At 41.3% G+C, this 26,360-nt stretch overlaps 1 protein-coding gene across 1 annotated transcript in view; it reads right to left on the reverse strand.

Annotated features, from left to right (window-relative positions):
• The window catches only part of msraa (methionine sulfoxide reductase Aa), a 44,161-nt gene extending 18,383 nt beyond the window's left edge, over positions 1–25,778 (reverse strand). The window contains exons 1-3 of the mRNA XM_074685124.1: positions 25,554–25,778; positions 7,621–7,689; positions 5,760–5,879 (exon numbers count right to left, since the gene is read on the reverse strand). Coding sequence (XP_074541225.1) covers positions 5,760–5,879; positions 7,621–7,689; positions 25,554–25,692 — 328 coding nt within the window. The 5' untranslated portion in view covers positions 25,693–25,778. The remainder of the gene's footprint in view (positions 1–5,759; positions 5,880–7,620; positions 7,690–25,553) is intronic.
• Positions 25,779–26,360: the final 582 nt, after the last annotated feature.

Genomic DNA, 26,360 nt, shown 5'->3' on the forward strand with positions numbered 1-26,360 from the left:
GCTAACCCAGCAACAGAGGGAATACCAGAAGGCAGAGTAGCATCATGCTATTCACAGACATGGCTAACAGCACTAACACTGGACACCAACGCCTCATTGGAAGAACTTCACCTGCTGTGAGCAGACAGGATTCAGGAGACAGAGACTGAACAGACTGCTGAAGAAGCTCAGTCCTGGACCCTGTGGAGGTGGAGACTGGCTGAACTGGACAATGATGGACAAGCTGTCAGCATCTATTTTCTTATGGAGCTTTTTGCACTTTCTGTACACTTTCTTACTTTTGTTTTCTTGATTGCTGCTGTGACTCCTGAATTTCCCCTCTGGGATAAATAAAGTATTTTCTATTCTATTCTATTCTATTCTATTCTATTCTAATCGTAAATATAATTGTCAGAGTAATCGATTCGTAAAATAATAATTGGTTGCAGCCTTAGTTTCTTTTATTGATAAGGAAATTTCGCACATGATGGTTCAATGCTGATGATTTTAGTCCTTCATGATTGGGAGAACTGCAGCTATGAACCCCATTGAGCATTTTTGGGATGTGCTGGACCAACAAGTCTATGGAAGTCCCGCCTCACAGAGCTTAAAGAATCTGCTGCTGACGTCTTATGCACCTTAGCGAGTGGAGTCCATGTGTCACCATGTCAGGGCTGTTGTAAACCTCTGATGAGAGCTTATTCCACATAATAAAAAGCAGCTGGTCTTCTTAAGTGTGATCGATGTATAAACTGCATGTAATTAAACTCACTTAGACAAAGATGAAGTCCAGTCAGGAGCTTGTTACCTCTGAGTTTGTTTCCCTCAGTTGGCTTATCGATGTGTGCAAACAAAAATATTACAACGTTTTTCCAAATGGATGCATTTACAGCGAGAAAAAGAAAATACATATTTTGTCCTTGAAAAGCCTCTATTAGCCCAAACCTGATAATAACGTTCAGGCATAATAAACGATCCCTCCTTCTGACGGAGAGATAGCAGCTGGTGGTGGTAATGAGTGTGACCCATTACGCTGCACCTCATCTTCCTCCCATCTCTCATTCTACCTCTGTCCTATCTCTCTGCCTTATTACTTTTTTAATATCTGGAGTTATGGATTCTTACGGTAGATATTGGTGAACAGAGACAAAGCAGCGGTCGATATTAAATTAATGCCTCGGCAGGCTAATCTCGCAGGGATAAATTCATCTCGGACAAGAAGGGAAATAAGGAATTGGTTGGAATGAGGCTGGGAGAGCTGCTGCCCACATAATGTACATTTAACTGTACTATTATCTGAGATTAGTGTTATTTTACTGCTAAACCCTAAAAACACAGTGTGACTTTTAACACAGCGGTTTAATCTGTGGATCCCACCAGAGCAGAGGCATTAAATACTTCTCAAAGTCAAAGAGGAATCCTCAAACCGCTGAATTACAATAATGCTGCATCATCAGATGCTGTTTAAGGTCTTTCCTGAGATTTAATGTTCTTCATTTACTCCTTACAACAGATTCTAGCTCAAACCAAGCACCTCATTCAGATGATGAGTTCACAGTTTAGTGTGGGTTATGCCAGTGCAAAATGTACGGACAAAGAAAAACCAACACAACTCACTCAGAATGCTTTATATTCACCCTCTATGTTAACATGTGATGGGTTATGATTAGAATAATCAAGGCTTTTAATGATTAAACAACTTTTTAAGTGTTTACATTTCTCTTGGTGCATCTGAAAGCTTTTGTGCCTCACAAGGCGCAAAAGCTTTGCTGCTCCTTTTGTAGAGAAGGGTCCAGCTGCGGCTTCGTACGCCACAGTCTCACTGCGCTCAGACGCTCATGCGCAGTGTAATACGAAATAGCTTGCCTTAGAAAAAACAAACGTAAATCACATATATACTTTTATTTGTTTCAAAATTATGTAAACGTTGGATAATTTTACATCAAAATCAACATGTAGAAAATGAACAGTGTTGAGCATTGTGTAATGTTAATGTTAAGCAATGACGGTTATGTTAAACCAGTGCTTCTCAATTATTTTCTGTTACGCCCCCCTAGCAAGACGAAAACAATTCGCGCCCCCACCCCACCACCCACTCTCCGCCGCAACTATAAATAATAGCATTTGTCTATAAAATAGTTATAGGTACACCTCAAACAAAAAGAAAGAGATATAGTTCAACTTACAAGAATAACCTTATTAACATTGTTTATAAGTCTGTAAAAGAAAAGATTTTAAGTGCATCAATTTGCCTAAAATTCAAAAGATAATATTATCCTTGTATAAGCTGTAAACATTTTTGACAGACTTATTGCACCATTTGCTGCTGAAAATAAAATTAAACAAAATCAATAAATAATAACAAATTCAAAAAATCAATTATTGTAATTATTGTAGTACGGCGGAAAAAAAGCATGTTCCCCAGGGTCACACGCGCCCCCCTCAGCATCGCACCGCGCCCCCCCAGGGGGGCCCGCCCCACTATTTGAGACGCACTGTGTTAAACTGACGTTAATTAATTACACTATCTTAACTTATTTAGCCTAATCCCTGCAAAACGACACCAACAAGAAACTGTGACATAGAGTTAAATGTACTTTTTTTAACTAAGTGTCTGTGAATGTACAGGGAGAGGGTTTGGTTGGTGGGTAGGTGGCAGGTGAGGGGGAATAAAAAATATTATTGAAATCAGAGTTTCTGAGTTTGATGAGGAACCCTAAAGCTACATAGAAATGTCTAAGTTAATGTGTGCATGTTAAGATTTTTTTTTTCAATGGACTATTTAAACAGCTCCAGCCCAGCCTCCTACATCCTCTGCTGGCGTTTTGCAACCCACCTCCACCCCAGCTCCTCCTGTCAATGTGTTCATGTCGATTGTTCTGCTCTGTCTGGGTTTTTCTTTTTTCTGCTGCGCTCCCTGCTTATGCTGTTCATGATGGCTTGTGATGGGCAGGAAGGTGTGCTCTTCCTGCCTCAGGCTTTCCACGCATGTGCGTGGAAGAGCAGGGGGTCCCAGAACAAAACCATACCGCCAAATAAAATTGTGCAAGTACATAATTTTGACAAGTGGTCCTGACTGAACTACTGTGGGTGAGAGCGGTGCGCTCTTTGGATGAGAGCTCAGCATGGATATGAGGAGAAGATGTGAGATGACAGAGACATAGCGAGACGCTACAAGTAAGAAAAGTTCAGGCAGCTCACGCTCCAACTGAGGATGTGTCGCAGTAGTTCAGAGAGAAAGAGCGGCGCCATCGTAAGAAAAGACAACGAAGATCATGGAGAGGATCAAAGGATGGAGCGCCTGAGATAAACAGGATCAAAAAAGGACGTTTTGTCTGTTTTTTGGATCCAAAACAGGAAGCGAGACATAAAAGAAAAGAGTCCACTCTTTTTAGGTAGTTTTGGTTTTTAGTCATAGGTCATAGTCAGAGAAACAATATTATTTGGGTCTTGAAAGATCATTCAACATGCTCTGAAAATGGCGGCAGCTTTGATTTTCGTTTTTATGCCCATGTGAACATATGTGGTGTATCACTTAATGTTTTGGAGAAATAAAAGGATCCAAACGTCGAACTTTAAAGCTGCTGCTGCTGCCATTGTGTTGTTGGTCGCGTGCAGCCCTTGTCGATACCAAGGTTATAACAGTTAACTAAAACGAAACTAAAAATGAAAACTAAAATTTAAAATACATTGCAGTTAACTCAAACTAATAAAAACTAGAAAAGAAAACAAAAACGATAAGTAAACTAAAACTGTATCTCGTGTTCACAAAACTAACTGAAACTAACCAAAATTAAAGACAAAATGTCCTTAGTTATAGTTTTTGACAATATTAATAGCCTTCAGGATTTAAATTAATCCGACACATTTTCCCAACCAATTTTACGACAGTTTTCGGCAGTTGTCAGCGCACAGCACCATCACAGCGATGTACTGGGACGTGCTTGTTTACTGCACTGACTGGCTGTGCGCTGTGCTGCGACAAAACGCAGTGGAGTAATGAATCAGAGCATCTGTAATAGTTTAATTTCATGTGAGTCTGACTTTATTGTTACAGAGTCCAAGTTTCTAATTATTAAAGCTCATATTATATTGTTTTATATAATTTATGTTTTTATTATTTTTATTTAATTCATGTTAACATTATTTTATATAATTTATGTTTATATTTTTATATAAAGTTTATATTATTTTCTTGTGTTTAAGGCAGCAGCCAACAGTTCAGTATCAGCATTGACTGAGCAGTGAGCACTATGTTGGACTTGAAAATAAACAGTATTAGAAAATATTTACTCTGACCTTTTTGAATCCTGCACCTGGTTAATAAGGTATGAAAAAACTAAAACTAAACTAAAACTAAGCCTTGTTGCAAAAATTAAAACTAAATAAAAACTAGAATGCCCACTCCAAAACTAATGAAAACTAAACTGTAATGACAAATCCAAAACTATTTTAACTTTGGTTGATACAACCTGAATAACAGGCACAGTGCCCCCCACTGGCCAGGAGGTGAATTGATTCAGGGGATTTGCTGAATTGATGTTGAATTGGTGTAGAAAATATTGCTATGCATCAGTTAATCAATATATTTACCTAACCCAAGCTGACACCTACAGGCCACCATAGATTCTGGCTAAAAAGCTGTAAAATCACTATATCTTATCCTTTAATGACGTGAAAGTCTTTAGCAAATCCTAAAATAAAACATTTCTCTGTTGTTGTTTCTAATGGAGCATTTATGGCATTATTTCTTGTTATTCTGTTCATTTTGTACAAGAAAACAGTTAAATTGATGTTCCTTTTCCAATCCTTTAATAAAATATTGCGTTATTTGTTCCCTTTTCTTGTTTAAACTGCTGTGCTGAACTGAGTCACACACCAGATGTTCTGCGAAACTACACCACAAGCTCTGTTTTGTAGTTTTCAGACTAATATAAAAGCACAAAAATAAAACATTCATTGTGGAAGAAGATGTCACTGCAAACAAACAACGAACACAGGAGAACTGCAGATGAGGAGAAATAATGAGAGAGTGGGAGAGTTTTTCAATCCAGTCATCGAGAAAAAGATTTTTTCCTTCATTTTAAACAGAAATCAAAACATGCAAATTTAATCAGCACATTTCAAACCCACACTGATCTGAGAGTAAATATTTAACCAACAATGAATATGCAGATGAATGTTTGTTTTCTCTTTTAAGGATGGGAAGGTGTGAGGTTGGCTTTTTCAGCGCTCTGCCAAGATAAAACATTCATTTAAAAACACGTTTGACAGTTTAAACCAGGGTCTTCTTTAAAGTTTGCGGTATTAAGCTGGGTCTTGATTTCTTCCTACCATCATATCTTGTTTTTGGTTTGTTAAATGGCTTTTCATACATACAGAGCTGTAAAAGATCAATTACTTTGCTCATATCTTAAGACACTTTGACTTATTTGTGTTGATACGAAATCGAAACTGAGTGTAAGAGAGACAGGTGGTGGTGGTGCAGGTCTAAAGATGGATCCAGTCTGTCCTGGCTGAATAAGGGAATCAACGGGAGGTCTGGACTCACATCACAAAGAAATACACAAACAAACACACACACAGTCTGCTCACAGTGGTCAGGCATCAATAGCACCCTTATCCATGGCCCAGTATAATGGGACCTGAGGGAAATTATTCACTCTCCTGTTTATGTGAGGCCTGGTTTCCACAATTTATTAACTCTCCGAAGACAACACACTGCCCAGAATACTGTGTGTGTGTGAAAGAGTGTGTGTGTGTGGGAATGCAGAAGGTACCTGAGCAGACCTCCCTGTAGGTGGGGTTAACTGTGTATCCACCTGCGTAGCCCACTTGAGTGGAATAAACACCTTTTTGTCTCCAGAACTTTCTCTCTGCTCCCCAGAAGCAGCCCAAACCTGCAAGAGACGAAGACGATGAAAATGAATGCATACACACCTGTCCAACTGCTCGTTACTGCAAATTTCTAATTTGAACGTGGCATGGTTGTTGGTCTGAGTATTTCAGAAACTGCTGATCTACTGGGATTTTAACCCACAACCATCTCTAGGGTTTACAGAGAATGGTCCCAAAAAGAGAAAATATCCAGTGAGCAGCAGTTCTGTGGGACAAAATGCCTTGTTGATGCCAGAGGTCAGAGGAGAATGGACAGACTGGTTGGAGCTGATAGAAAGACAACAGTAACTCAAATAACCACTGGTTACAACCGAGGTCTGCAGAAGAGCATCTCTGAACACACAACACGTCCAACCTTGAGGCAGATGGGCTACAGCAGCAGAAGACCACACCGGGTGACCCTCCTGTCAGCTAAGAACAGGAAACTGAGGCTACAATTCACACAGCAACACCAAAACTGGACAATAGAAGATTGGAAAAACGTTGCCTGGTCTGATGAGTCTGGATTTCTGCTCCACATTCAGATGGTAGGGTCAGAATTTGGCCTCAACAACATGAAAGCATGGATCCATCCTGCCTTGTATCAACGGTTCAGGCTGCTGCTGCTGGTGTAATGGTGTGGGGGATATTTTCTTGGCTCACTTTGGGCCCCTTAGTACCAACTGAGCATGGTTTAAAGTCCACAGCCTACCTGAGTATTGTTGCTGACCATGTCCATCTCTTTATGAGCACAGTGTACCCATCTTCTGATGGCTACTTCCAGCAGGATAACGCTCCATGTCATAAAGCTGGAATCATCTCAGACTGCTTTCTTCAACATGACAATGAGTTCCCTGTACTCAAATGTCCTCCACAGTCCCCAGATCTCAATCCAATAGAGCACCTTTGGGATGTGGTGGAACGGGAGATTCTCATCATGGATGTTCAGCCGACAAATCTGCAGCAACTGTGTGATGCTATCATGTCAATATGGATCAAACTCTCTGAGGAACGTTTCCAGGACCTTGTTGAATCTATGCCACAAAGGGGGTCCAACCCGGTACTAGCTAGGTCTACCTGATATCAGCGTTAAGCAGGTCCTCGTGCTGTGTGGCCAGTCCATCATATGTGTATGTGTGAAAAACAAAGCATTTTCCCGCCTTCAGTGAGTCACATGACCAGCTACACTGGGCTCCTAATGAGTGTGTGACATCATCACCAACTGCTGCACTGTGAGGAGTGAAATAGACCAAAGTTTAAGGAACTCCTCATAGGGGGCACATTTTAGACCAAATGACCATAAAAAAAAAAAAGTTTATTCGTAGGAAATTTTGTCAGGAATCTATCCATGTCATTTTCAAAGCTGTAGGACTTTTAATATTTTGTGTGGATGCTCAAATGCCGCAGCTGATCCATCTACTCCCATTCATGTGAAAGGTTGTCTGTCTGTGTATCAGTCCTGTGACTGACTGGTGACCAGACCAGGGTGTACCCCGCTTCTCACTTAAAGACAGCTGGGATAGGCTCCAGCAACCTGCAACCCTGAACAGGATAAGCAGCAGAAAGTGGACGTAGAGCAGCGCTAACCTCTGCACAACCGTGCAGCCCAGTTCCCATTATAATCAATCAAAATCTTCATTTATCATCCTTATATGAGAGGATAATGTGTACATGGAGAGTCCGGGAATCAAACCAGCATCCAAAGCAGTGAGGATGAGTCAAACTGTTTTAAAGAGTCTTTCTATTTTAACAACAAACACTTACCAAACATGGCCATCTCTGTCCCTTCTGGAAAAGGTGGAACTGTGCGGTTTCCATTCACGTCATGTTTGGCTGCAAGAGAATAAAAAGACAGACAACAGACAACATTAGAGAAGACAGACTTCACAAATACTTTCTGTTTTCTGTGAACTGTTTTCTCCCTTTTTTTTCTTTTTTAATTATTATACTGCATTTCTCCTTCATCTTTCATCTTTCATCAAGGCGCTGCAGGACGATACAGAGAAGAGAAAATGAGAGAAGAAAACACATCCGCAGACTTCAGGTTTTACAACAATGCTCGTTATTTAGGCACATCTTTTTTTAACCAGATCTGTATGAAATGGAAGAAACTAAAAATATCAGATATTTTGCCACAAAACGTTGGTTTTGTTGAAAATTCTCTCAAACAGCGACGAGGACTCTCTATTCTCCGTTCAAACAAGTCTTCAAACCTCTTTCTACTCGCTAACATGTTTAAGAGTTTTCACATCAAATTTTCATAAAGCTCCCCAGCAGAAAACCAAAAAAGGGCTGAAAATCTCTCTCTCTCACACACACACACACACACACACACACACACACACACACACTGACCCACTTTAACAGCAGCTCTGCTTAATTTCATACGAGCTGCTTTCACTCCAATCAACACAGAGCCAGAGGTGCACCAGGACACATTGGAGGCCACACAGCCACCTGGATGAAGCTGTGAGTGTGTGTGTGTGTGTCAGTGCATGTTTAGTGTGTGTGTGTGTGTGTGTGTGTGTGTGTGTGTGTATGCAGATGGCTTGCTGCACAATGCTGTGGGGGAGGGACGTGGATTAAAATAAATGGGATGGGGTACAATGAGAATGAACTCAACATCTGGATTCCCCCCGCTCCTTACACCCTCCCCCTTTTCCCTCTCTTACACACACACACACACACACACACACACACACACACACACACACACACACACACACACACACACACACACACACACATGCACATGAGCGCGCACACACACTTCATGCATGGATGCATAATTGTTGTGCAGGGCAGCATGCCTATACAAAAGCAGCCAGATGGATGTTGCCAACCAATCAGCAGCCCTCACACACACACACACACACACACACACATATAGACACACACACACACACACAGATTATTAAAGCCTGATTCCATGAGACTCATTTCATCTTCACACTTATTATAGATTCTTTATAATAACAAACACAGTCACATTATTTAATCCTTCACACACACACACACACACAGAGACACACACACACACTCAGACTGTCCTCTCAGTTTTTGTCTTTCATCATCCGACGATCGACGCCTCCACGTGGTTTTTTTCTCGCTTCATGTAAAATTCTGCACAAACCACTCCTCAACATTTAAGATCCTGCATCTTAAAGCTGCTACAAATACTTTTCTTCCTCCTCCTCCTCCTCCTCCTCCTCCTCCTCCCACATTATCGTCTGTGTGTGTTGGTAATGGCTGCCTTCAGGGACCAGTGGAGGCATGTTCGTTACGGGCTGCACACACACTCTCTCACACACAGACGTAGACGCACACACATAAAACGTAGGATAAACAATTTAAATGTAAATGTCAGTGGGGTAGACAATACATACCGACAGAATACTAATGAGCCTAACAGCTCTATGTGTGTGTGTGTGTGTGTGTGTGTGTGTGTGTGTGTGTGTGTGTGTGTGATTAAGAATAAGACAAAAGCTGGAAGATGCAGATCAAGCACATACACTCTGCTGTTTCTGTTAACACGCATCTGCACGGTAGTTCCTGGAAAGATCAGAATAAAAGCTGCTGAATTCACGATAGATTGAAGTTTTCAAGTAAATTTGATATGAAAAAGCATTTAATCACAGACCGCTGAGAGGAGTAATTAAAGGCTCTTTAATATTTCGAGGTTATGTTGCAAATTTTGCACAAAAACAGCTCTTGTTTGTAGTTTTTCAGAACAATGAATTTAGAGTACAAAAGTGTCCTGACAAATCACTTTGGCTGTTTTGTTTGACATTTTTCCAGTGTTATTGTAAACCCTGTCTATAAACATGCAGAGGCTGGTATTTTAGACTAAATTCAGTGTATAATACAGAGTTTAAGACAGTAAGATATGAATGCTCTGTTTGTTCACTTTCCTAATGATGATTTCTGGAAAAATCAGTCAATAAGTCAAACATCCTTGTTCCATCATCAGACTGATAAAACCTGTCCCTCAGTTGACTCTTGATACCTGATGATTGGTGGTCATTTTGTTCTGTGTTAGTTGCTGCGTAAGCATCAGCAAACTCTGTTCTCCATTAGAGGGCGATATGGGGAAAATGTGTCACAGACTTTTCTGACCTGCTGACTAGACATGCACTTAACAATTGGTGCCAATTTCCTTACTTTTGGGTGATCGGTGATCGGCCCATCATTACATATGAAACTGATCTTATATATGTCCGGGAAGGTCTGACAGCCAGCCTTTTTTTGCTGTTTGCTCTGAGATCTAACCTGCAAACAACATGTTTAGCCAAAATTTCAAGCTTTTTTTTCTGCACCATTTCATGGATTTAAGCCCCGTTTCTACCAAGCAGTCTGTTTTAGTTCAGTACGGTTTGGTTTGGTACAGGTTGGCTTGGTTAAGCCTGGTCCTGTTTGGATTTCTACAGCCAACTGTGCCCCCTCGTGGTTGGCGGCGTGTAAGCTGGACGCTGATAGCCGCATCAGTTAAATAATAGCGTGACCCCATAGCGGCGTGACACAGTGTACCCCCCTTATTGGGGATGGGTACCTTTCACATTTGAAACGATATGATACCGACACCTGGTACCTGGATATCAGTATCTGTACTCAAAAGTATCAATTTTCGGTACTTTTGAGTGTGTTTATGAGGTAATAAATATGAATTTGTTCAATCACAAAATCTTGAAGTTTTTCAATTTAACGTATTTATTCACCAATATATAGACTTGCAATGGTGCATTCATGTCCAGCATGGAAAATCGCCTACTCTTCTACTCTGTTACAGTCACAAGGATGGGTTTACATACCTAAACATGCTACCTTTTGATTTTACGTGACTTGGTACTTGGTACTACAGACAGAATTCAGTCGGTGCCTATAAAGGTACCTGTTTTGGTACCCAACTCTACCGTTAATAAACCCAATGAAGAAGGAAAAGCAACACAGTAAACAAAGAGCGAATACAGAGGACATCCTGCAATTGGTCTACTTTGCGATTGGGATGTAGCTCTTTGTTACAAAACACAATCAAGTTTTGTTTCAGAAAAGTCTGTGTGCCGCCAGGAGAAGAAGTACAGCCACTGTCACACAGGAAGTGACGATTCTTTAGACCAATCAACGGTCTGCAGTGTTGTAGCTCCACCTTCAGGGATCAAATCAGTTTAGTCTGGCACCCTACATAGTTCTTCTCGGTTATTTGGGGATCTGTCCTGGAATTAGTCAGTGGAAACGCTGTAAAATGTGTGCCGTGCCAAGACAAACTGAACTGAACCGCTTGGTGGAAACGAGACTTAAATTCAAGGGACAACATCCGGGTTAGAAAAACAAAGCCTATGCAGAAGTGCTAAAATCTGCTTGAGGCTGGCTACTAGGGATGGGTAGTTTCACATGTGAGATGATACTGATGCCCGGTACCTGGCAATCGGTACTTGTACTCAACAGTTCCAATTTTCTGTACTTTTTTGTGTTTATGTGGCAAAAAATATCAATTTGTTTAAAAATAAAATGTTTTTTTTTCAATTCAACATATTTATTCTTTACTATATAACCTTGTAATGCTGTGTTTATGTCCAGCATGTAAAATCACCTACTCTTCCACTCCCTCACAGTCACAGGGATGTGTTTAGTTAGCTAAACATGGTACCTTTTGATTTTACGAGAATCAATACCTGGTACTTTTGACAGAATTGAGTTGGTGCCTATAAAAGTATCTAATTTGGTACCCATCCCTACTGGCTACAGAAAGAGTAGGAGTCAAGTACAGACCCAGCCAAAAATAAAGAATTTTATGGCATTAAAAAACATCTTTACACACTGTGCTGTGGATGATTTTTTCTAACTCAGTGGTTCAGAAGTTCTTGGGGTTGTTGATTGTCCACGGGTTGTCTTCATTTCACAGTTTCAAGAACAGACTGGTGACGTCGCAGACACCACATCCATGTTTTATACACTCTATGATTTAATCCAGTCTTGTGTCTTCTAATGTGTTTTTTAGAAGTCTTACATCTTGATAAATCCATTCACTTAAAGACGTCAGCTGTAAGAGTTGTTGAGTTTCTGCAGAATGTACAGAGCTTTAGCTTTAGCAACGTACAAGTAGCCTATGCTCACATCATTGAGAAGTTGATACACTTCAGTGCCATGATTAACACATTGTAAGATGAAAGCTGGGGACCAGCTGAGGAAGTGTGTGGAGGCACCTGTGCCACTTTGAAAAACCAGTCAGAGTCAACTAGTTTGGCTCCTTCCACCAGTGAGACCAACTTCCCAAACAACGGCAGCCGCTGAAACTAATTTAAATATTAAAGCTCAGTCGTGTTGTTCACCCTTTGAATTTTTCTGCTTCTGCTTTTAAGCTCGATGTGAAACACTTTTGTCTGATGTCGGCTTCATGAATAAAGTAAAAAATATTAAAATACAAACAAAAACAGCCTCATAACCTCAGCGCGGGCTCAGGCGAGGGATAAATAATTTCCAAACAGCAGGAAGAAAGAGATGAAAATGAATACCTTCACAAAAACATTCATTAATATTCTACAGTTATCTCTTCCTACACACACACTCACACACACACACACACACTCTCACAGTGTGTATATGCAGAGGTATTTTTCTGTAGAGTAATTATGCTGCGCTGCACTCCTTTGAAATGCCTGTTCTCGTGGTCTCCTTTATCTCACTGGGAATGATAACAACGCTTCTTGTTGATTAATTGAATTCATATTCTCCTGTGAGGTCGGATGCAACAGTGTGTGTGTGTGTGTGTGTGACTCATAGGTTTGTTGTATCTTCACTGCATTGCTTAACCTTGCAGTGGAGTAAAAAGCAACAAAAACGTTGGAGAGAAATGCAAACAATGGTGCAGAAATGACTCTAAAAGCCTTGTTTTGTGCGGTTTCCATGAGGAAATTTATGCTTTTTACTGTAACTACAGAAGCTACTCACTGCCTGTTTGTGCCGGCGACTAATTTGCTTTTATTTTGGCCGTAAAGAGCAGCGAAAGAGGTTAGAAAGCACTTCAGGACACTTCACATCAAAACAGCGAGCCACTTCATTTTTGGTACAAGTGTGTGTGCATGTGTGTGTGTGCGTGTGTGTGTGTGTGTGAGTAACCAGGCTGCCTCCCAGTCTCTTCTGCAGCCCCCTAAATCCTGTCACAATAATAAGCCTGATCACAGAGCAGGGCTCTATCCATGGTGACATCTGCAGCACACACACGCACTACATTAGTGCTGCTCTATTTCAGCTCAGGCCTTCATGAGTGTGTGTGTGTGTGTGTGTGTGTGTGTGTGTGTGTGTGAGTGAGTGAGGCATGAAGAGTTGCTCCAAAATCATCCAATCAGGACTCCCTCTTTCTACCCTTAAAGCACATCCTCCATCTTTTCATTCTCCTGAAGTGAAAGAATAAACAAAAAGAAAAAAAAAAACAGGAATGAAATATGAAGAGGTTTCTGTTTTATCCCTGCTTGTGTGAATTCAATCTATTGTATCATTTCACGTGTTTGAATCCCACCCTTCAAACCGTGTAAAGACAGAGTCTCACTGTATTCTGCCTCACCAAGATAAAGGAGAGAACAATGTTTGCGTCACCCTGCACACAGAGCTGAGCTGGAAGCAAACTGCAGAGTCAGGCTCCTGCGTCACCATCTTTTTGTGTCTGTTTTTATCTTTTTTTTTACTTCTTAACTTGTTTTTCTTTCTCCCATTGTTCGGCGGGAGCACAATGAAAGCCATTACAGCAGCAGAAGGAACAAAGTTTACACGCAGAGATTTCAGAAAGTGTTTTAAAGGTAACCGTCTTTTCACCTTTGTGAAGAGGAAAGAAGAAAGAGGAAAGAGGAGAGGAGGGGTGTCGTAAAGGTCATTGGTCGGATGAAAAGCAGGGGTTCCTACGATTATATGATCAGCATGTCACTTTGTTCCCACACATGAAGCATTCGAGCGCAAGGATTAGTGTGGGTCGTGAACGTTTTGACAGCACCCTGAGCCGATTATACATGCACCCCAAAAGTCCTGAGTTCAAGCTTTTTAGATGAGAAAACTCTCTTTGTTTACCAAGCACCACAATAACACCCAGGTGGATATCTTTAGGTTAAAGCAACACATTAATTACACCAAAAACTAATCAATGGCCTGCAAGGATAAGCTAAGTAAGGGCAACCATGGCCAGTATGATTTTTAAATGTCTCATATTATGCAAAAATCACTTTAGTAACTCTTTTGGTGAAATTTGTGGGTCTTTGGCTTTCCTCCCAGCCCACAAAATGTGATATTTAATGACCAAACCTGTACTTAGTAGTGCTTGTGAATGTAAAATCCTTACCTAAAACGAGCTGTTTGGATTTTGGGGATTTGCCGACGTCAGCGATTCCCTTTTTTGACCAATCAGGAGCAAGTATGACCTGATTGGTCCACTGGAGCAGATACACCCAAACCCCCTCCCCACCCACTCCCCTCCCCGGGAGGAGAATGCCAAAGTTTCAGAGCCATCACTGCTCTGTTTTTGGCTGTAAACAGCCACATAGTTCCATGCACAAGCTTCCCATCTCAGAAGAAGGCAGACTAAGTGTCTAGAGTTCATTTATCAAGGAAATGTTCCAGCTACACTCAGTAAAACTGTGCATGTGTGTGCTAGTCACTTCACAGCCAACTGCTTTTCCAACTTTGGACAGTACAACAGAGGGCTAAAGAATAGACTGGTCCTGAATCCAGGCGCATTACCAACCATCCGCCAACAAACCTGGGACCCTGGAAATGTGAGTATTTTAAATGCTGTGTGCTGTGGAGCAGATGGAAGAGCTTTTCCTCAGTGTCCCTCCTGTCTCTGTGTTAGCTTCAGGATGCTAACTTTAGCTGCGGTTAGCCTGTTGTTTTAGCCTGTAATGTTACGGTAAACGAGCTTTGCTGTTTTCTAAACTTGTTCACTTGAAGCTCATGGCGCCGCTCTCAGTGACGTGGAAGAGCGGGGCGTTATCAGCGGTGGCTCATTTACATATGAAGGCCACGCCCACTAAATCAGAGCGTTCTGAACAGAGGGGCTATGAGAGCCTTGAAACAATGCTGCTGTGCTTGATTTATTGGCTTCTTGGACCAAAACATGTCACTACCATTTCATGAAGACATCAATGATCCAGATTAAAGTGCAGAAAAGGAGCAGAATATGGGACATTTAAGCTTGTTTGGGAAAAACAATTCCATACCAGGGATGTTCCAATGTGGTTGGTAGCAGTCAAATTGTTGCATTGACAGCAACAACATATCACTTTCATATATATAATCAGTTACAATGTACCTCAAATTATGTCACCCTCCCCTGATCGCAGAGGGAGGCAAACCAGGCCTTAACCTGACTTAAAGCTGTCTCATGGGTGGCCAACCTCACACATCCTGTCACATGACTGTAGAGCTCCTGTTTTGACAGTTTAGACTCACAGAGGGGCAAAGTATCTCGGTTTCATGACATTTTCTCATTGATGAAAACAAAACGTACATTTGTTAGGATTTCTATTAATAGTAACGTGAATAATGTGCATAAGAGGACTTAAAATTTTACACAACCCAATGAATATTTATCAAAATACTCTTTAAATACAGAGTATCTACGGTGGTATCTTGATCAGATTTTAGGTTTTATTGCCAAGTCATTCCTCCGTCACCAAATCTTCTCCCCTCTACATTCTAGAAATTAAAAACCTGATCAGCCAGATCTGGACCCCAAAATCTGAGGCCCTGAAAGGATGCTCCAACCTGGCCTCAACAACCAGGAAACCCCCCTTTCTCCTCTGCCCTGGAGCTTCAGACCTGACAGTGATGAATGAAACACTGCAGCTAATGTCTGGCTAGGGGATATTGGAGAGTCTCACCACACACACACACACCTACACACACACCACACACATACACACGCATAGAAAAGATTGCCTCAACTGCTCTGCAATTAAATCTACAAAGTAACCTCCCCCCACCCTCTTCTCCTTTTGCGTCTCCTTCTCTGATTGCCTGGTTTCTCCATCTCCCCCCTTTCCTTATCATCCTCCTTTTACATCCCCCCTCCACCCGTCTCGCTCCTTCCCATTTATTTCCCCCTTGCCTCACTGTTTCTCTCCCTCATTCGGAGCCTCTCGAGCAGCTCCTCTGATTGCCATCATGCTTTTTATGACTGCCCATCATCACGACCATCAGCGCTGTGCTTATTGTTCTGCTGCTGACAGCCTCCTGCGCTCGCCTCACAACACGCAGGACATTTCGAGGAAGCCGAGCACTTGTTAACATTATCAAACTATGAATAAATTAAGAGTTTGTTAGAAAAACACAGCGCTTCAATGGGCTTAAGACACAATAGTCAAGGCTGTTGTTAAGAAGATGCTCCCCCTCCCGAATGAACGCGTGAAGGACTGAGCTGAAGTGTTTGATAAGCTTAACAATGGCTGAGTTCTCATGAAGGTTGTGACGGCGGCAGAGCAAAGAGGACGGAGCAGGAAAGTAAAAAACAAGAGATTTAATCCAGACGAATACTTAATTCAGGGCTTTATGTAGGAAACATCCAGCTGATTATCAAAACTTGAAAGCAGAGGTTGCAGCACTGAGGCCTCTTTTCATGAAACCCAGTTAGTTTGAATAAAAGATGACCCTGGTTAACACACGCACGTCTATTTCTCGGAAGCAAACGCTTTCATGAGGTTTTCTCACACCTTTTTCTTTGACGTTGCTGTCTTGGGACTTTACAGTCTAAAGACACCATTTTTATTCACTGCACGTCATCTGTTTACATCTTCTGCACTGACAAACATTCTCTGTTCCACTTTTTTAGTTGTTACTCTGATCACCTCTTTCTTCTTTGCAGCAATTCCAAGCACTTTACGGTAAATTGGGGCTGATAAAGTTTGCCACTGATCATTCAGATCATACATAAATTCTTCCAAGGTGCCTAGCTGACCAATCAAGACGTGCATGTCAGGCTCCTGGACTGCACAATAAATGGGTGCAGTCTGATGACATCACCCATTTGATTTTGATACAGAGCTTTGGCACCTCCCGTTGCGGGGAACTATAGTGGGTAAGCTGAACTTCGCTTTGTCCAAGTTTGAGGCAAGAAGGCAGGTCTTTAGACTCTTCAAAGATCACTACCCTGTGCCAACTAAGGTGACCAGGTGTCCCACTTTGTGTGAAACTGCACAGAATCACTTTTCCCAAGTCCCGCAAATTGAGACGATGTCCTGAGTTTGATTGGCTCTGGCTCTCTAAAGTGCAGAGTAGTCTCCTTCCTCAAAACATGACTTTCATCCAATCAATCAATCAATCAACATACGTGTGGGGTCAAGAGTTTAACCACAACCTGTCACTCGCAGCTTTACCTCTGCCCGCCAACACAAGAGACAAAGGCAAAGGCCTCAGCCACTAGAACACAGATTATGGCAAAAAAAAAAAAATCTTCTGAAAAAAATGAAGGTGGGTGAAACTGGTTGAGGGTGACAAAGTGAGTGTTTGTTAAACTTTTTTTGATTTTTTACAAGTAGATTTTTTTGTTAGTTTGTTTCAAAAGCATCATTTTCTTGTGACAGATATTTTATTTCTCTTATGAAAAAAGTTGAGCAAAGAAATAATTGAAAAGAAGAAAAGTGTTTGCTGAGTGCAACTAAATCAAACTTTTGTCTTTCATTGTTATAAGCTTGGTCTTCATAGAAAATTTTATGTTAAAGAGTTAAATGGAAATCGTTTCAGAAGTCGACTTCTTATGTTTCACCACTCTGGTAATGTCCCACATTAGGGCCCGGGCAATTTTCTTTTTCTCCTGATTTTATGATTTTGGGGGGGACAATTTGATTTGAATTGCGATTCTTCAATATTTTTGATTTTGGTGATTTTTATTTCTCTTTCTTGAAAACCATGAGTCCGTATTTAGGATTTATTGAGGGGATCTGACATCTCAACTTTTTTTCAACCCAGCTTCTAAACAAAGATTACATTGAAGGACTTAAATTTGAAAAAAAAAAAAAAGTTTTTTTTTTTTGTTTTGTTTTTTTAAAAAGACGAAAAGTCACAACTTAAAGTCCCAGTACTGTGAGACATGGATTCCTTGTCCCACCCTCATCCTACATTGTCCCACACAAACACTCCCTGTCCAACATGTGACTTATAAACAGGTGGACACCCATGCCCTTGTACGGGAAACCTATTAAGTTTAATATCTTGAAAATAGAATAACAAATTGATAACTAGGGGTGCACTGATCACAATTTTCTAGGCAATCATGTATCACCGATCTTTAAAAGCCTGACCTTCCAAAACACTTTTTATTTTTATTTTTTTTATGACTGACAGCATATACCTTCAATGTTCCAACCTTATTTCATAAAAAAAAAAAATTGAAAAATACCTGTGAAACAATAAAATCTTTATGTTTTATCTTAAATAACCAATAAAGTGTCTTGAGTTTTAGGTCTCAGAGCAAAAAGCAACTATGGGCAGGCTGTCAGACCCTCCTGGAGGTACATAAGATCAGTTTAATATGTAAGGATGGGCCAATCACCTATCACCGTTCCCACAAAATTAATGAAATCGGCACCAATCAATTGGCCAGCCAATCAATCTGTGCATGTCTAATGATAACTGAACTGTAGTTTCTAGCATTGGCTTCAAAGTTTTATAACCAGGTTGATGCTGAGCAGGGCTACAAGCTTAGGCTTCTGCTTTGGGAAAAGGCCACAGCTAACGCTAAGTCTTGACCTGACTTAGGGTCAATGAAAGAAGGGTATGAAATATAGAAACATTAAGCTTCCTGAAAGTATGTTTATCCACAATCTCGATACTTTATGTTTTTATTTACTTTACTAGCTGATGTAGCTGTGGATATAAATGTGTTGCAGGTATGGCACTTTGTCCTGTGCAAACAGTAGTCTGTAATGGTTTGGTACAATCATGGATGACACTTCAATGAACTGTATTTTAACCTTTCCAATGAAATTTTAGTGGTAACACAATGTGTTTTTTTACCAAAACGTATGTTTTTGTTGTTTTTATCTGGAGAAAAACATTTATTCTGTGTCTGGTCAGAGGTTGGTCATGTGACTGGGCTCAGGTGCACTAAAGATTGAGCTCCTCAGTGTTTCTGTTGTCTGATGAAGAGCAAGTGTGAATCAGTGAATTTAAGTGTCTGGAGAGTTTGGTCACAGGTGCGTACAAGCTGTCTCTTTATTTATTTGTTTACAGTTTATTCCTTTAAAACATCTCCTTTACATCCAGCTTAATCTGATATTTTCTGATGTTAAATATCCAAGGCGTTACAGTTTATCCGTCAGCCTCAGCTCATCTTTTCATCTTCCTCTCTTTTGTTCCTGCTCTCTTTCCCTCTCTGTTGATCAATAGGTGAACCTCATCTGTTATGTCTCTCACACTCCCTCCTAAACGCCCGCCGTTTTGCCCGTCAAGGTTATCAGGCCACAGTGTAAACAACAAAGAGCTCTGCTGATGGGATCTCGCACAAACACATAATCATTCACTGGGGTCCCCTCTGTTGTCCTGGTAACAGCTGTGACAAAAGGTGGATGGATGGAGGAGCGTCGGCCTGAACCCTGATAACATCAGCGTTTAACAGGTACGAGCAGCGTGAGAGCCGCGACAGGCTTCACCTGAATTCACCTGATTTCTGTGACTGAAAAATGCAAATATGTAAACATGACAGCTTAGCCCAGAGGTCACGTGACACATTCAAAACCTGTCCTTATTTGGAAGTAAAAACAAACAGCAGAAGGAAAATAATCTGTGTTGAATAACAGATTCAGAGAGAAGAGAAAAAGTATCAGCGGGCCAAAAGAGTTTTCTGGCTTCATCCGAGCTGCTGTTTTCAGTTTTTACACCGTGATGCCAAAACACAACTCCATGTTTTTAAACAAACTTGATATCTCATTAGCATAATATCACTCCTCATATCTGTATCTCCGTCAACTGTCAAAATTCTCTGGAAATGGTCCCAGGAAAAGCTGGATGTTGTCCACAGAAAGCAGCAGTAATGATAATTTACAGGCAGCACAACACCTGCTGGTTAACAGAGCAGCTGGTGGACGCCTGAGCACACCTGTACTCACCTGTGATGGAGGAGTTTAACTATGAAAGGGCGGAGGAGTGGAGAAAGCATGCAATCAAATGATAATAATAATCAAAAATGTGGTTTGTGTTTGTGTCTTTAGTTTACTGACTCTGTAACTGAATTTACTGTTTCTTCACAAGAGTGATGGCCTGAGAAAAATCTCCATCCATCTATCCAACCATCCATCCATCCATCCAACCATCCATGGAATTTATATAATATAGCTAGGGTACATAGATTTACCTCAACCAAGGAGATTATGTTTTTGGGAGAGTTTGTCTGTTTGTCTGTGATCAACATAACTCAAAAAGTAACAAACAGATCTTAGTAAAATTTTCAGGAAATGTTCAAAATGGGAGAAGGAAGTAGTGATAAAATTTTGGAGGTGATCTGGATCACCGTCTGGATCCAGGACTTTTTTAAAGGATTCTTTATCATTGTGAGATAGGGCTGTTTTCACTATATGTGTATAAAACTCCACCATAAATGGTCAGATTGCTTTGCAAAACAATACAAGACAAGGTCACCATAATTTCTGACAGATATCAAAGTAAGATCCAGATCCTGGCAATATTCTGGATACTAAGATCTGGAATATGAAATATGTACTGGGTCATCATACTTTTCAACACTGTCAGGAAACAAATTATCGAACAAACCAGTAATAGCAGCTATTACCAAATTGTAGCAGACAGTCTGCTGAAAGGGAGTATAACATTAAAGTCGGACCAAAGTGTTGGTGACAATCACAATATGCATAGTTTTGTTTATTGAGACCACGCTCACTCTCTTCATGCACTGTTCATGATGACCACAGCACAAGATCATTAAAGACACAACCTGAGGACTACATGTCAAGTTAAGTTTCGATTAAACAATTAAGAATATTTCCAATTTTTCCAAGCTTAACGTTCCATGGAAAGACCAGAAAGTTTTCAGGAACTTACCAGAAACTTTCCACCCGTTTGCAACCCCACGTGGCATTAAAGCCCCGTTTCCACCAAGCAGTTTGTTTGGATCAGTACAGTTTGGTACGGGTTGGCTAAGCAGTTGAGCCTGGTACTGTTTTTGTTTCCACAGCCAACAGCGTGACACGATAGCAGCACAACACAGGTACCTTTTGATATTACATGAATCGGTACTCGGTACTACAGATGGAATTTAAGCCGCCTTTTCACCAAGCAGTCCAGTTCGGTTCAGTACAGTTTGGCACAGTTTTGTACAGTTACGCCTGATCCCGTTTGCGTTTCCACAGCAAAACTGTGCCCTCTCATGGTAGGCAGCGTGTAAGCCGGATGCTGAAAGCGGCAGCTGTTAAACAATAGCGTGACACCGTAGCAGCGCGACACAGTTTACCCCATTAATAATTCCATCAAGGAAGAAAAACAGGACACAGTAAACAAAGAGTCCTCTCTGTGATTGGCATGTAGCTCTTTGATACAAAGTGTAACCAAGCTTTGTTTCAGAGAAGACTGTGTGTCGCCAGGAGAAATGCAGCCGCCGTCACACGGTAAGTGATGATTCTTTTGACCAATCAACGGTCTGCTGTGTTGTAGCTCCACCTTCCGAGACAGATCGGTTCTGTCTGGCACCCATACGAAAGGGTCCCAAAAAGTGGGACAGCTCATCTCGGTTATTTGGGGATCTGTCCTGGGATGAGTCAGTGGAAACACCACAAAATGTGCGCTGTACCGATACGAACCGAACCGGTCTCCTTGGTGGAAACGTGGCTTTAGTTAGTACCTATAAAGTACCTAATTCGGTACCCATCCCCACACTTAGCCCACCTGCAGTCCTAGACAGGAGAACAGTTAGCGCTGATGACATCACTGCTAGGTGTGAGTCGTGCTACAGAGTTAACAGGAAACATAGAACCTGTTCCAAACAGAAAAGCAGCAAAAATTTAATCTTTTCAGTTTGGAGTTACGAAACAGAAATCTGTTTCTGCAGAAAATGAGTTAAACAGAAAACAGTGAACCGAGCCAACCAGCTGTGAAATGGTGAAAAAGCCTCGTTTGCGCACATACCACTGACATCTCCAGTCAAAAATACAAGCCTCAGTAGCACAACAATAACAACAATGGCGGTTTACCAAACTCCTGACTTTTTCAACATTTACTCATCAGTTTTGAAGCATGCTTTTGTATTTGTTTGTCCTCGCTGCTCCACTTAGGAATCCCCTTTATGTGGTTTGTCAATGGTGTCCTTAACAAAATCACTGCCAACTACTCGTCTGCCATGCATACTTCAGAGTTTTTTAGTCTTTTTAACTCTTTTTTTAAGAACACAAAAGTCAGTTCTTCCTGTTTTTAATGGAGCCATCCTTGCCTAAATAGGGCCTACAATTCATTTAGCTTTGTCAGTGTAAGCAAACGTCAACTAAAAGGACAACCATCATTTTAACAATATCTGAGGGTCAAATACAAGCTGCACTGGATTGAATCCTAACACAGTCATCAGTATGAAGACAGAGGGTCAATAATGTGTTCCTTTGGTCTTGAGTGGAGCTGTCTGATTCGGCTTGGCCTGCTTCAAATCCTCAAGGCAAAACAACTCATTACACAAACAAAGACAACTCTCCTTCATTTCACCAGAATTTTGCACCAAACTTTCCACAAAACGCTGAGAATTTTGAAACGATTTGTGGAAGTATGCATACCCAAATCTCCCGCTTTGTGCCAGGGTGGCCTTCCTCTGTTTGACCTCCTAGAAGTCAAACATTCGTCTCGGTCCAGTTCAGAAATGTTGTTTGGCTCTCTGAAGAAACTGAATTTGTGCTGCTTTGCAGGTCGACTTATCCTCTTATAGCGGTGGTTGAGTTTATCTTCGAAAACCTGACCAGGTCCAACGTCTCCAACGTGAATATCGCTCACAGAAAGAAAATCCCTTGTTTTGTTTTCTCGTTTCCAAAGCTCTCAATGAAGCCGAGTTTTCGCCCGTTTCAGAGAACTTTTTCTCTCTTGTTTTCGGAGCTGAGGCATAGCTCGTCCCAATGCACCACCACCACCTCCACCACCACCACCACGCCTGGACGTTTCTTGATTTCCTCTGGCGCTGCAGCCCCGAGCCAGACAGACAAAGGAGGGGAAGCCCTGCCAAGTCTCCTCCACTGCAGGCATGGCTTTTCCTTCCCTCTCTGCTCCCTTGCTCTTTCTTCGTCTCTCTCGGTTGTGGGCAGCGTTCCCGAGAAGCTTTGGCGATGCTCCAGCATGTCTGCCACGCCGTCTGAACCCCTCCATCCATCCATCAACCCATCTTTACCAATCATCCTTTTTCGGTGGACCCACGCCCTCCTCACCCCTCCAATCCCATACCTTCCCCACTTTTCTCTGACCCTCTGTTGGAAAACATTTTGGATAAATTGTTCCAATTCAAATCTTTGAGCAGGTTTAAAATCACTCAAATGTTTAACTCTCTCCCCCTGGAAACAAAACCCAGATACTAAGTCAAAACATCCATACACAACCTTTACACTCACAGCTTATTTCTGTCATGTTTCTCTGTTTAATGTTAAAGGGGTGGCGGGTGAGTGTGTGTGTGTGTGTCTTGTGTCTTTTGTTCGGTGCCAGGGCAGATCTATTCATCATGTGCCAAGACTCAGCACCCTCACTTGTACTGAAGAGGGGGCAGGTTGATGCCAACTGCCCCGACTGCCAACTTAGTGCTGCTGTCGGTCTGTTTATACTCACGGAAAACACCCTGTATCTCTCAAACACACACTTCTGTTTCAGCTGTATACGAGTCAGGACTGAACATTTTTTCCTCAGAACAATTAAACACACCAAGAGTAGCTTTAGTTATTGACCATTAAAGATGCTATTACTTATTTCTACAATCTGTAGTCACTGTGCTCAATTTAGGGTATGGTTACACATAAGTCCTGGTTGACCTGGACCAACTAGTTCTTAATTTTCAAAATATATCTTTATATGACAGGAAACCAAAAACAAGGACTACTGGTGAATGACAAGTTGGCAAAAAAGTTATCAACCAAAAACATCAAGACAGTTACAGCTTCCTTCACAAACTACCATTCTACTTTTTTTTGCATTTAAGCACACTTGCACAAGTCCATAAATAGCAAAAAAATAACAACATTCGAAAGCAGTTAAAAGGGGACATATCATTCTTTTTTTCTCCTTTTCATACTTCTCAATATCCTCATTTTAGGCCATTCTGAAGATCTCGTTGAAACGCTCTGTTTCAAGAATGACCTCCAGTAACCTCGCAACGTCACAGCCATTTGTGCTCTGATTGGTCAGTTCTATCAGAGGGGCGGAGGGGGTAGAGCCAGGGGGCGGTTTATGCACCATGGCAGTATTTACAAAATCGTCACATTGAATGGAGCAGACTGAGCGAGTTTGCTGTTTGCCAAAACGTCACCGTAAGGCATTGGTAGCAGTATTAAAATGGCAGAGTGTAGGATACGTCCTTTTGTATTAGACCCCGAGTCAGACCCTGACGGTTCTGCAGCTCAGGAGGAAGAAAATCCACCTCGACACGGATCATCTCAGGACGCTTCAGTGTGGCGAGTCAAACCGGTAATGCAACGTGAATAGTTCATATGTTTATACTCGGCTCTTGGTGGGTGTATCCCTCGGTGGCGGTTGTGTGACTGACTGACATCACAGAGGAGGAGCTGCTTTATCAGATTACTCCAATAAAAAGAAAGGATCTTCGTGTCATCACGAAGGCTGAAATCTCGAAGCCAAATGGCAATGACCTATTGTCAGAGGCATCAAATCTCGTTCTAGGATATCAGAAAAAATACAATATCTCATTTTTTGAGAATTCAGGGGGTGTAAGGTCTTGTTTTCAAATTTATTATATTATATGTAAGTATTAAATCAGGGATCAGCATATGTCCCCTATAAGAATACAGCAAATAAAATGGTGTTCACAGGCAGAAAGTAGCATTGTAGCAATCTGCCTCAGTGTAGCAAGTGTAGTGACGATCATTTTCAACTAACAGCTCAGGAAGGCAACTTTTGACAGACACAGATGCTCTTGAAAAAAAGGGCCAAAGTCTCCATCGCTTGGAGACTGATAGAAAAAGGCTGAATTTCCTGGTCAGGAGGGCTACTTCTGTCCTGGACAGCACCTTGGGCTCCCTCGAGGAGGTGAATGAGAGGCGGATGCTATCATGATTGTTTACCTACATGATTGTTTTGTACATCTTATGTATTGGGGTTCTTCTCTAACATGTTTTTATTTATTCAATTTTCTAAATAAAGTGCACGGTATGTTTTCCAGTCTTTCTTTGTGCCATGCCCACCTTGTAATAAACTCAGACAGAATCAGGATCTCTCTGTCAAACTATTGACAACGCTGTAAAGACACGCGCATGCGCAGAAGGGCTCCATCGTTGTGAAAGGAGCAGGTGCTATCGGCTAAACGAAACGTTCTTTTGAACTTATTCATGGCTCCATTTCTGAGTGTTTTCTTCACTTATTAGCAAGACTTTGCCGCTAACGTTCACAAAAGTCGATCAGAACCCCAAAAAATCAAACATATCATCACATTCCTCCGCTGTGTAACTTTGTTGTGTGACGAAGTTATATCACTTTGCTATGCTAATGCTAACGAGCTAGCCGCTCTGAGTTAGCCTTACCAGAGACTTTCATGCTGCTGTCCGGACGGCCTGGCAGGGCTGTCTCCGGGGTCGGCATCTGAGCCTTGGAAGCCATCTCTCCCATTCTGTTGTTGACGAAATGACGCCAGATGAGACGGATCCTGGTTGTGGACACCATCGAATCCACAGCAGCACCGACACACCCCTTGACGCACACTGAGGGCTCAGCCTGTTAGCCGGGCTACATAACAGACCCCTTACCTAACAGTTGATACTAGCTTGTGTAATGCCAAGGTGACCACATTATTTAACGATGATTATGACAAAATATTAGCATCCACAAATGTGTTGTTGTGCATACGACTGAAAACAGCATGCCACATTTGTTACTCAGATATTATTGCACGCATATAATACTACGTCCTAGCGGCCATAATTTCTAGCTTGTATTTAACGTTCCTACTGTTAAATTAACATTTGATGAACGCCGAATTTACTGTTTTCTATTTTTATTGCCTACTGAACTGAAAATTTGTACTTTAAAGATTTGAAACTCAAGTAATTGGATGAATAAACCTAAATTTTCAGTTTTACAAATGGGGTTTGGTGCTTAGCTCCGAAAGCTGGTCTCAAATACACAGTGCAAACTTAACACCGAACATAGAGTGCGCAAACATCCTTTTTATGAGTTCTGTTTTCTGGTTTTGGAAGAAAAATACAATTTTAAATATCTTTTATTATCTTTTATGTAGATTTTCCTCATTCTATCCTTGAAATACGTAGTTGATTTTTTTACTTAATTTTATTTTTAATTGTAATAATAATAAATAATAATACTAATAATTA

The sequence above is a fragment of the Halichoeres trimaculatus genome, unplaced genomic scaffold (assembly GCF_033239565.1).
Source record: "Halichoeres trimaculatus isolate MK-OKI-2021-1 unplaced genomic scaffold, fHalTri1.1 fHalTri1_scaffold_13, whole genome shotgun sequence".
Taxonomy (NCBI): Eukaryota; Metazoa; Chordata; class Actinopteri; order Labriformes; family Labridae; genus Halichoeres; species Halichoeres trimaculatus.